Source organism: Dysidea avara, chromosome 12, assembly GCF_963678975.1.
Source record: "Dysidea avara chromosome 12, odDysAvar1.4, whole genome shotgun sequence".
Classification (NCBI taxonomy): domain Eukaryota; kingdom Metazoa; phylum Porifera; class Demospongiae; order Dictyoceratida; family Dysideidae; genus Dysidea; species Dysidea avara.
In genome coordinates, this window is record NC_089283.1 from 3,562,426 (window position 1) to 3,575,132 (window position 12,707).

Genomic DNA, 12,707 nt, shown 5'->3' on the forward strand with positions numbered 1-12,707 from the left:
TGAGCTGTTTTCTTTTTGTTTTTTTACATTGGGTTCCAGGTACTTGTAGTTTCTTGGGCGTGCCTTTTTTACAGCGAAGGTGTTTTTGGGGTGAATTGTGACTACATGGTGAACCCGCGTGTATTCTGCATCAAAAGGAAGAAGGGAATCTGAAAAAAAATATGTCTGATCGCATGCCCCAACTATCAATTATGAAGCAAAAATGGAGGTAGCCATTACACTTCATGTTCAGCTACGCTTTTTCCATTACACAGCGTTGCAAACAAAGAACAGCATGAGAAGTGTCTCAACTATCAATCATATTGCTATGGAAAATACTGCGGCGATAAGCTTACACAACCACAGTTAAGCTGTAGATATTAATACATATACGTATATGTACATAGATACATAGCTGTGATGTTTTTATACGTAGCTATACCCTACATCTCAATGTTAGTAATTCACTTTGTTTCATGCAATAACTATCTGCCAAATTAAGTTTCTTAGCACTTTAGAGGTTATCAATGGATTCTATATGGGTGTGAGAACATAGAAATAGTGTTTGTTGCAAATAAGAGGCTGACATATAGAGAAATTTGCACCATATGGACTGATATTTTCAAACTGCTAATTGACTAACATGTAGGTATCTGTATAAATGTATAAGCATTGATTTTCATTGATCTCCATTGTCTTAGATATGTATAGGCCCATAAATTTTGAGCAAAGTTATCTTTGACATAATTAAATGTGTCAATGCATGCCACCATCTGGTGCAAAAGTACTCTTGGATCTAGTCAGGGTGAAATCATAGTTTTCAATTGCTAATTTTCAAAGTTACCTTTTAAAGGAGAATGTTTTATGCAAATTACAATTTTTCTTTCAAACCTAGTATTAGCTAATCTCCTGAAATTTATGCCTAACATAAGCACACTAGCTAGGATTTTCACAACAAAAGTGACTGCTACATTAGAAATATGGACTCAAAGTTGACTGCTTTATTGGAATATGTGACTGCTCTATTAGAGTAACTCAATCTTATGTGCTGTTTTTAGGCTTGAACTGTTTCAGTGGAATCCAAACTTATACTTTGCACCAGTTATACATAGATCTCGTCCATTTGATCTGGAATATTCCTCAATTCTTTTTGCTAAAAGTTATTCCTGAGTTATTGCAGCATAATGGATGCTCTTCTATTCTGTTTGTAAAAATTTCTGATTAACTATCACCTCTAATGAATAGGGATGTGAAAATGTCACCAGAGAATCTGTTGAGTTCATAATGAACTTTAATGTTAAATTAAAATTGATATACCAGGAATTTTTACTTTATAAGCTACCATTTTGTAATTTTAAAATGCTAACCTTGCAGAAATTTGTGCAAATGTGAACATTGATTTTCAGATTCCTCATGCTCTAAGCTTTCCAAAAATGTATAGGTTTGCTAATCCCCATAAAATTTGAACAAAAGTACATAGTGAACCTGACTACTAGTGGGATAGCATTTAATAACAGTAACACCAGAAATTTTAACAAGTCCAAGTATAAGATTATTAATTGTGTGTTAGGAAATGGTGGAAATTAACAATCAAAGATGATACTAGCAAATTTCTCAATTACTTGTTGCTCATTCCCACCCTCATAATTCTCAGGTTTTATTATTACAGAAATGTGGACACTTTTGACAAACATAAAGTTATGTATTAACTTTTAGGAGGCTCAATTGTAGTAACAAACAGCCTACTGTTGAAAAGACAGACAGATGATAATGTGACTGCTTAAATACTTTAAACTGCTACGTATGTATATCTATATGTATTACATTATGTGTGAAAGAAAATCTGTTTGCAAACTGAGTCATTATGTAGAACTTATGGAGATAGCCCACCCTGTACTGTCAACCAGCTGCAGAGCTACAGTAGAACTGAATCTTAATAATAAATAAATAACTTGCTCTATAATCTATACACTTAAATATTTAGAAAAAAACTTACATCACATGCTTGACTGTTAGAAAAGTGTACTACATCACTGGAAACCTGCATAATTGTAGCCAACCATTGTCACTAAAGAAATAATACCTTAAAATTTGCTGACAGATATTGCCTTCTCCAAAAGAATGCAAGCACTATTACTAGTATAACAATTATCAGTACTAGACCACCTAATACTCCTCCTATCACTGCACCCACTGGAGTTTCATCTTCACTCCTGTATTATTGTAGTGATTTAAAACTGATATATGTAACCATTCAATTACTTACACAATTGGAGCAATAGATACTTCTGGAATACATGTTTGATTTTCTTGTACTGCCATAAATCCAGCATCACAGCAATTACGCAGTTCTACATCTTCATCTACTGGTGGAATGATAATATATCCTGCATCATTACATATTGTACAATTGGTGGACTCTGGACCAACACATTCTTCACAATTAAGATGACATTGATCACATGTTAAATTGAGCAAATTCTCATATTTGTTATCAGGACATGTTCCAAAAGCTCTACACTCAAATCTGTCACCATCACCCAAAAAGTTTTTCAGATTCTGACAAGCAATACATTCTTGATGACTCCCACCAATACATCCATCACACTCTTCATGACATAATAGACAACGTTTGGCACTGACATATTCTCCATCTTCACAACTACCAACACAAATGGAACGGCCTTGACTGTCTTCTCTTGATGCAAACACACATTGTGAGCACTGGTGGGCCTCACGTCCACTACAAGATTGACAGTGTTCATGACAAGGATCACAAAATCTTGTTGGGAATGGAAATTGTTCAACAGGATCAAATGGAAGATTCAAAAATGTTCTGTCAATACAACCGTCATCTAGTAGACACCTAACTTGACCTAAACTCTCATTTCTCAACACATGATAACAACGATTACATCCACCATCTTCTAAACGATCACTAGGACCATTACATCCAGTTTGTGGCACACACACACTGTTACAAGGGAGACAGAAGTCTGTGTCATTAGGATAAGTACCTAATGGACACTGTGAAACACAAGTAATGGCGTTGCCAGCAGTGGGAATAGCAAAGTTCTTACATTGACCAAAACAATCACTAGGTTCCTGTAATATATGACACAAACTAATGAAATATTACCGTGTAATGAACTTACTGGACCAGAACAAGTATCATTACACTCTTCATGACACACTTCACATATCATTGTAGAGTTGTCAGCATATGTAAACCTATGTAATATGTAGTATATATGATCATACCCATTACAGGACCATCACTTACACATTTAGTGATTGTAGTCTAGTGGACTCACAGGATTCAACACAGATACGTTCAGCTCCATTCCTGTACAGGTAAACTTTACACACTACACAGTCAGTATCAGCTGGACCCCAACACCGATATGTCTCATTACACTGGTTGTGACATGACATTCCTGCAGCAACTGGGAAAAGAAGCATCTTGTTACATAAATCAAAAGAAAGAAAGAAAGCAAAAATTTTAAACACTTTTCTGAATCCATTTAGATTTATTTAAGCTCCATAAACATCAGTGATATCAAAAAAGTAACTTGTGTTCTGCCTCCAGTGGTTCTATTTTGGTGCAACAACTTGTTTATGTTGACCACATAGCCCTGCTAATAGTTATGACTGGTAGCTCTTGTAATAAATGTTATTAAGGAGAACTCAGATGGATGAATTCAAACTGACTATTATAGGGACCAAGCAATTAAAGTACTACAATAAATGAGCTAAACTTTCTAATTTGAATATCTATCATAAGTTCTATCACACAATGTTAATGAAACAAGATCTACACATGCATGATCCTGAAATGTATTGCTACAGACAACCGAGTATATAGATAAATCAAAAGCCATTAATACATGTATCAGGTGATAATATGATGGCTGTCTTGAAGTGTCTTCAAAGAACTGAGGATGGTTATTGCACTATTTCACACTGAAAAACTAACAAATTTTCATGGTAAAGATAATTGCTGAACGCCTTAGCGTAAGGCAAGGAATCTGGTTTTATTTGACCCCGTGTATAAATAAATAAATAAATATATGTCTGCAATGGAAGTGTCCCCCACAAATACGTACATAAGTCATGATGTCAGTACTAACTAACCCACGTCTTTATAAAATAAAATATTAAACCTTATATTGTTGTATACAGTGTCTATTACTGAGCAAGAAAATATGCAGCTGATAATACAATGAATGCTACATGACACCTTTTGTTCAAGTTTCATACAGGCTTGGTTGGTTGTAAGGGGTTGTAAGGGGATGCAGAACACGCCTGGAGCTTCAGCTGTAGAGAGTTTCATGGCAGTGAACAGCCAGGTGAACAGTGGCTACTGTTTCATGGTGAATACAGTGACAACTGTTTCATGGTGAATACAGTGACAACTGTTTCATGGTCAAAACATTGGCTGCTGCATGCTTCATGGTGAACATAGTGACTACTGCTTCATGGTAAACACAGTAAGCAATGCTTCATGGTGAATACAGAGACTACTGATTTGTGGTGAAAACAGTGACTGCTGCTTCATGATGAACACAGCGACTACTGACTGCTTTGTAGTGAACACAGTGACTCACTATACTGTCCTACTGCTTTGTAGTGAACAATGAACACAGCCACGGTAACGACTGAGTAATGACAATTATTACATGGTTAGCTAAAGCTGTTGTACAATCACTGACCAACAGCAATTGATAATTAAAGTGACTCTACTCTTATGTGCATATATTATTTTTTTCTGTGTTGTGTGTTTTGTTATGTGCACATGATTGTTCACCAGACTTGCATGAGGCTTATGCATAAGTGTATCACCTAGTTCATGAAGTAAATATGCCTCAGATTTTTTCATGAAAATATTTTGTCATGAAATATTTGAACTTATGCCATTATGTCTCTAAATTTTACAACATTTTAATTTCTATGGATGTTGTAACAGGCTATGAACCATTTCATTGCTCAATAATAGCTACATAAAAAAAAAATGGCGGCATGTGCTTGGCTCTTTGTGTTCACTCTCGTTTGTTGGAAAGTTTGTGGACCTTTGGACCAGCAACAGTTAGAGAATTATTCCTTGTCATTATCTGTGAGGATGATGAAGAATTATGTTGTACTTTCTTGCTTAAACGGTTACTTTCGCTCGCCCCGTGTGGCGGGCTTTAATTGGAGAAATGCTTCGTTTTGTTTGCAGTTAATCATTTTATTATCTGGAGATGTCCATTTGAATCCTGGACCGGAGTACCCTTGTGGCAAGTGTAGATTAAATGTCAATGACGATGACAAAGCAATGTGTTGTGATGGTTGTGACCAGTGGATTCATGTATCCTGTGATAGATATATTTCTGAATCTATCTATGATGACCTTGTTAAGTCTCCATCATCTGATCCATGGTATTGTTGTACATGTATTGATTTAGCAGTTGACAATGTTTGCCCTAGACAGTCCTCTTCCTTGAACTGTATCTGTTTTAATGCTCGCAGTTTGTTTCCAAAACGTTTTACTTTGTTAGCCTATTTATCAGCAGTTGATGCAGATGTAGTCGCTATAACTGAGACATTTTTAAACGAATCTATTCTTGACTCTCAATTTTTACTCACAAATTATGTTGTTTTTTGTAAAGATCGAAATAGACACGGTGGTGGAATTATGATACTAGTTTGCTCCTCCATTCCCGTGGTGAGAATGTCTGAGTTAGAAACAAACTGTGAAATAGTGTGGGTAAAACTCCTTACCTCACCTAGTCATCTTTTGTTTGGAGTATTCTATCGTCCACCAGGTCCATCCCTGTCAGCTCTGGATGAACTGAACTCCTCGTTATCACTAATTAATGGTGGTACACCTTTAGTATTACGTGGTGACTTTAATGTTCCCTCAATCGACTGGTCAGTGGTTTCTCCAGCTGTATCATCTCCAACCGCTACTCATCTCTGTTCAATTACACATGATCACTTTCTCAATCAGCTGGTTGTTCATCCTACTAGAGGAAATAACATTCTTGATCTAGTGTTTACTAACTGTCCTGACTCTATCTCCACTATTCGGACTGTAGATAATTTGCCAGGAACCGATCACGATTCTGTTGAATTCTCAATTTGTATTTCTCCCACAAAATCATCTACCAGTGAAAAGAAATTGTATAATTACAAAAAGGCCAATTTTTGTGCATTTCAGGAGCTGTTGTCCCATGTTCCTTGGGATCAGCTGGATTTTGAATCAGACATTGAAAATGCTTGGACATGCTGGAAGGATTTATTTTTTGCAGTTGTTGACTCTATTATACCTAAAACTCAATGGAAACAGAAAAAACTCAAGCATTGGTTTACACCAGACACCCTCCATTTGATATGTGTCAAGCGACGTTTGTATCGTAGAATGAAACGTAACAGCTCTGAACTAAATAGATCTAAGTATAAAGCGATAAGTAATTTGGTTCGTTCCAAGACTAGACAGGATACCGTGGACTACATTTCTGCACTTTCTGTCTCGTATTCAGCAAATGCAAAGAAGTTTTGGAGTTTTGTAAATTCAGTCAAGGGATTTCATCAGTCCCCTCCTCCACTTAGCATCTCTGGTAATCATGTTTCAGATGATGTTGAGAAGGCAACAGCTTTTAATCAGTATTTTAACTCTGTGTTTACAACTGAAAACTGCTCAGGCTTGCAATCTCTGCGTGAGTCTGTCAAATTTAATGGAAAGCTTATTGACTCTGTACAATTCACACCAGAGAATGTTTATGAAGAACTTAAATCTTTACAACGGGATAAGGCCTGTGGTCCAGACAATCTACCATCTCAATTATTACAAGTTGCTGCCGATTTCATCTCCTTACCTTTATCACGTTTATTTCAACTGTCACTGTCCTCTGGTGCCCTGCCTAGGGACTGGGTGACTGCCAATGTGGTACCTGTTCACAAAAAGGGTGATAAACAGCTTCCATCTAATTATCGCCCAATAAGCCTTACTTCCATTGTTGTAAAAGTTATGGAAAGAATTATTCACAGACAACTTGTACTTGCTCTAGAGTCTAAACATCTCATTAGTGATTCTCAACATGGCTTTCGTCGTAAACGTTCAACTGTGACTCTCTTACTTTCAGCTATTAATGACTGGGCTTTTTGCCTTGAAAGACGAAACTCAGTACACTGTGTTTTATTGGATTTAGCTAAGGCATTTGACTCGGTTCCTCATTGCCACCTGTTACTTAAGCTTGAATGTCTCGGCATACATGGAAATCTACTCTCTTGGTTTGGTTCGTTCCTTACCAATCGCTATCAAAGAGTTGTTATTATTGGCTGTTTCTCAGAATGGCTTCCTGTTCGTTCAGGTGTCCCACAAGGCTCTGTTCTTGGATCGTTGTTATTTTTACTCTACATTGACGAAATCCATCACGTTATTTCCAACAGTACTGTTAAGTTATTTGCTGATGACATTGCTTTATACAAGCAAATTGTTTCAACTCATGATGAAACTTTACTTCAAGAAGACTTGACCAAAGTTTATCAATGGTCACAGTTATGGCAACTGAAATTAAATCCACAAAAATGTGAAAGTATTTGTATATCTTATAAGCGATCGCCACCAATGTACAAGTACCATCTTAATGACCAGCCTATTCCATCTAAATCTGTAGTTCGTTACTTGGGGATGTACATCAATTCTCATCTTAAATGGAGTGATCATGTCAAACATATAACAGCTAAAGCCTCCCGTTCACTCAACTATTTAAGACACACTCTTTTTGCAAGTCCATCTACTGTTATATCTGCTGCCTACAATTGCCTTGTTAGACCATTACTAGAATATGCCTCACCTGTATGGTATTTACACACTGCTAGAGACATTGATAGACTAGAAGCAATTCAGAGACGAGCTGCACGCTGGGTGTGTGGTAGCAGATGGAATCCTCATTCACATAACTGGTCCAAATCTTCTACATCTTGTTTGCAGGACCTAAGATGGCCTGCGCTCCACACTCGTCAGTCCTATTTTACTATCACTCAAGTACACGATATTTTACATGACAGAGTTTCTATCCCATTCAACTCACATTTCAAGTTTTCAAGCACCAATACTAGATCCCATTCACTTTCACTTACCACATCATCATCTACCATTAACGCATATCGTTTTTCTTTTTTTATAAATTCTCCATTTCTTTGGAACTCAGTACCTGTAGAAATTTTACAAATTTCCAAAGCAATTCCTTTTCGGATGGCACTTCGTCGAATTCTGCTCAGCTAACCTGATTTTGTAATTTTCTCTTTGTTTTCTTTTTGTATAGGTATGTAGTTGTCGTGTGTCATGTTTTTGCTGTATGTTTTATTTTGTACTTGTAACTGTATGTATGTATGTATGTCTTTGTAAGGGGAGCACGTTTGCAGGCTTTGCCTTTTGTGTGACCCTTGTCTTTTGACAAAAATCGATAATCTAATCTAATCTAATCCGAACAAATATAGTTACTTTTTGAGTCTATACATTAATGCCTTGCTATTGATGGTGCAATAACATGTACATATTTTACTATGGCTATAAGAACCTGTCAAAAACACTGAAAGCTTGTAATCAGAATCCACAGGTATGGATACTGCCTCAGATAACATTTGAGTTTGAATGAAGAATCAAGACACACGGTAGTGTGTCGTGCGGCCCAAGAAGCCGGCGCGTAACACCCGTGAGTATATTGACAGGAAGAAAGAAAACGCAATTTTCGCACCTCCGTAGCTCTGTGCTGCCTTGATGAAACAAGACGATTTTTGCTGTGGACACTCCCTCCACCTTCAGCACTCCACATTCCAAATTTGAGCGAAATCGCTTCAAGCGTTCCCGAGATATGCGACTTCAAAAATTGGCTTAGCTTCTTCGTGTTTTTTTTCTTCTTATTTTTCTTCCTCTTTTCGCACACTTACAGAAACTGCTATAAAACTCGAACGCCATATCCGATCGCCTTGAAATTTGGCACACAGAAGGGGGGTATAAAGGCGCATCTCTGTACCAACTTTGGCTGGAATACGATAAACAGGCAAAGAGTTATGAGCGATTATTCACGAAAAATAACACCAATATGTTGTCACGCTTACAGGGTAAACCGCGTATGTGAAGAAGCTGAAAATCGGTGGGTGAATAGGTTAACTATTGAACCTCAAACCTTTTGTGGTTTTAAAGAAATCGAGCTAAAAACCAGGAAGATACAACGAACAAACCAACAGTGTGTAACAATTACGCAATCGAGATTAGCTAATAAAAAATAACTGCTTGCCACGCCTACCAGGTAAACCGCTTGGGGTAATGCTTTGAAAATCACTGTACAGATGGAGTTATCATCTTAGAAAGGCTCTTCAATGGTGTAGAAGAATCAGACTTAAAGCCACGGAGTTATAACACGAAATCCAACTTGGTGTAGCAAGTGCGAGATCGAGATACTCTAATAGAGCAGTCATCCTAATAGAGCAGTCATCCTAATAGAGCAGTCACCAGAAGAGAATTCAAGAGATCAGCTAGAAACAAGTAACCTGTATAGAGATCAGCTACAAACAAGTCACCCTGTAGAGAGATCAGCCTCAAACAATTCACCCTGTAGAGAGATCAGCTAGAAGAAGTTACCTTGTAGGGAATTCATGCAACTATAGAAAGAGATAATTCAGCTAGAAGAAATCACCTTGTAGAGTTCAGCTACAAAGAAACCACAATGTAGAGAGTTCAGCTACAAACAAATCACCCTGTAGAGAGATCAGCTAGAAGTTAACTTGTAGAGAGTTCAGCTACAAAGAAACCATCATGTAGAGAGTTCAGCTGCAAACGAATCACCTGCATGTAGAGAGTTCAGCTACAAAGAAATCTCCCTGTAGAGAGATCAGCTAGGAGAAGTTTCCTTGTACAGAGTTCAGTTACAAAGAAACCGCCATGTAGAGAATTTGTTTACAAACTAGTGACCCTGTAAAAACATCAGCTAGAAGAAGTTACCTTGTAAAGAGTTCAGCTACATAGAAACCATTCTGTAAAGAGCTCAGCTGCAGAAAAAATCACCAGTAAAGAATTCCACTACAAACAAGTCACCCTAAAGAAAGATCAGCTAGAAGAAGTTACCTCGTAGAGAGTTCAGTTACAAAGAAACCACCATGTAGAGAATTCATTTACAAACTAGTGACCATGTAGAGACATCAGCTAGAAGAAGTTACCTTATAAAGAGTTCAGCTACATAGAAACCATTCTGTAAAGAGCTCAGCTGCAAACAAATCACCTGTACAGAATTCAGCTGCAAACAAATCACCCTGTAGAGAGATCAGCTAGAAGAAGTTACCTTGTTGATAGTTTAGCTACAAACAAATCACCCTGTAGAGAGATCAGCTAGAAGAAGTTACTTTGTAGAGAGTTCAGCTACAAAGAAACCATCATGTGGAGAATTCAGCTGCAAACAAATCACCTGTAGAGAATTCAGCTACAAACAAATCTCCCTGTAGAGAGATCAGCTAGGAGAAGTTTCCTTGTAGAGAGTTCAGTTACAAAGAAACCACCATAGAATTCGTTTACAAACTAGTGACCCTGTAGAGACATCAGCTAGAAGAAGTTACCTTGTAAAGAGTTCAGCTACATAGAAACCATTCTGTAAAGAGCTCAGCTGCAAAAAAAATCACCTGTACAGAATTCCACTACAAACAAGTCACCCTATAGAAAGATCAGCTAGAAGAAGTTACCTCGTAGAGAGTTCAGTTACAAAGAAACCACCATGTAGAGAATTCATTTACAAACTAGTGACCCTGTAGAGACATCAGCTAGAAGAAGTTACCTTATAAAGAGTTCAGCTACATAGAAACCATTCTGTAAAGAGCTCAGCTGCAAACAAATCACCTGTACAGAATTCAGCTGCAAACAAATCACCCTGTAGAGAGATCAGCTAGAAGAAGTTACCTTGTTGATAGTTCAGCTACAAACAAATCACCCTGTAGAGAGATCAGCTAGAAGAAGTTACTTTGTAGAGAGTTCAGCTACAAAGAAACCATCATGTGGAGAATTCAGCTGCAAACAAATCACCTGTAGAGAATTCAGCTACAAACAAATCTCCCTGTAGAGAGATCAGCTAGGAGAAGTTTCCTTGTAGAGTGTTCAGTTACAAAGAAACCACCATATAGAGAATTCGTTTACAAACTAGTGACCCTGTAGAGACATCAGCTAGAAGAAGTTACCTTGTAAAGAGTTCAGCTACATAGAAACCATTCTGTAAAGAGCTCAGCTGCAAACAAATCACCTGTACAGGATTCAGCTACAAACAAATCACCCTGTAGAGAGATCAGCTAGAAGAAGTTACCTCGTAGAGAGTTCAGTTGCAAAGAAACCACCATGTAGAGAATTCATTTACAAACTAGTGACCCTGTAGAGACATCAGCTAGAAGAAATTACCTTGTTAAGAGTTCAGCTACATAGAAACCATTCTGTAAAGAGCTCAGCTGCAAACAAATCACCTGTACAGAATTCAGCTACAAACAAATCACCCTGTAGAGAGATCAGCTAGAAGAAGTTCCCTTGTAGAGAGTTCAGCTACAAAGAAACCATCATGTGGAGAGTTCAGCTGCAAACAAATCACCTGTAGAGAGTTCAGCTACAAACCAATCTCCCTGTAGAGAGATCAGCTAGGAGAAGTTACCTTGTAGAGAGTTCAGCTACAAAGAAACCATCATGTGGAGAGTTCAGCTACAAACAAATCACCTGTAGAGAGTTCAGCCACAAACAAATCACCCTGTAGAAAGATCAGCTAGAAGAAGTTACCTTGTAGAGAGTTCAGTTACAAAGAAACCACCATGTAGAAAGTTCAGCTACAAACTAGTGACCTTGTGGAGACATCAGCTGGAAGAAACTACCTTGTAGAGAGCTCAGCTACAAAGAAACCATTCTGTAAAGAGCTCAGCTGCAAACAAATCACCTGTACAGAATTCAGCTACAAACAAATCACCCTGTAGAAAGATCAGCTAGAAGAAGTCACCTTGTAGAGAGTTCAGCTACAAAGAAACCACCATGTAGGGAGTTCAGCTAGAAGAAGTTACCTTGTAGAGAGTTCAGCTACAAAGAAACCATCATGAAGAGAGTTCAGCTGCAAACAAATCTCCCTGTAGAGAGTTTAGTTAGAAGAAGTTACCTTGTAGAGAGTTCAGCTACAAAGAAACCATTCTGAAAGAGCTCAGCTGCAAACAAATCACCTGTACAGAATTCAGCTACAAACAAATCACCCTGTAGAAAGATCAGCTAGAAGAAGTCAACTTGTAGAGAGTTCAGCTACAAAGAAACCACCATGTAGGGAATTCAGCTAGAAGAAGTTACCTTGTAGAGAGTTCAGCTACAAAGAAACCATTCTGAAAGAGCTCAGCTGCAAACAAATCACCTGTACAGAATTCAGCTACAAACAAATCACCCTGTAGAAAGATCAGCTAGAAGAAGTCAACTTGTAGAGAGTTCAGCTACAAAGAAACCACCATGTAGGGAGTTCAGCTAGAAGAAGTTACCTTGTAGAGAGTTCAGCTACAAAGAAACCATCATGAAGAGAGTTCAGCTGCAAACAAATCTCCCTGTAGAGACTTCAGTTAGAAGAAGTTACCTTGTAGAGAGTTCAGCTACAAAGAAACCATCATGAAGAGAGTTCAGCTACAAACAAATCACCCTGTAGAGAGATCAGCCAGAAGAAGCCACCTTGTAGAGAGTTCAGCTACAAAGA

General features: G+C 37.7%; 1 protein-coding gene and 1 long non-coding RNA gene across 4 annotated transcripts in view; one reads left to right on the forward strand and one right to left on the reverse strand.

The window, feature by feature from the left end:
- Positions 1–12,707, reverse strand: part of LOC136240164 (receptor tyrosine-protein kinase erbB-2-like) — a 37,559-nt gene that overhangs the window by 10,244 nt on the left and 14,608 nt on the right. Inside the window, exons 4-7 of one of the 3 annotated variants that reach the window (XM_066031065.1) lie at positions 3,263–3,425; positions 3,135–3,210; positions 2,246–3,084; positions 1,976–2,192 (exon numbers count right to left, since the gene is read on the reverse strand). In XM_066031065.1, coding sequence (XP_065887137.1) covers positions 2,048–2,192; positions 2,246–3,084; positions 3,135–3,210; positions 3,263–3,425 — 1,223 coding nt within the window. In that variant the 3' untranslated portion in view covers positions 1,976–2,047. Of the gene's footprint in view, positions 1–1,975; positions 2,193–2,245; positions 3,085–3,134; positions 3,211–3,262; positions 3,426–12,707 lie in introns of those variants that run through there. The other 2 variants (XM_066031067.1, XM_066031066.1) reach the window with 2 other exon arrangements.
- LOC136240186 (uncharacterized) overlaps positions 1–12,707 on the forward strand; it is a 63,570-nt gene that overhangs the window by 4,547 nt on the left and 46,316 nt on the right. The gene's annotated exons all lie outside the window — the stretch shown is intronic.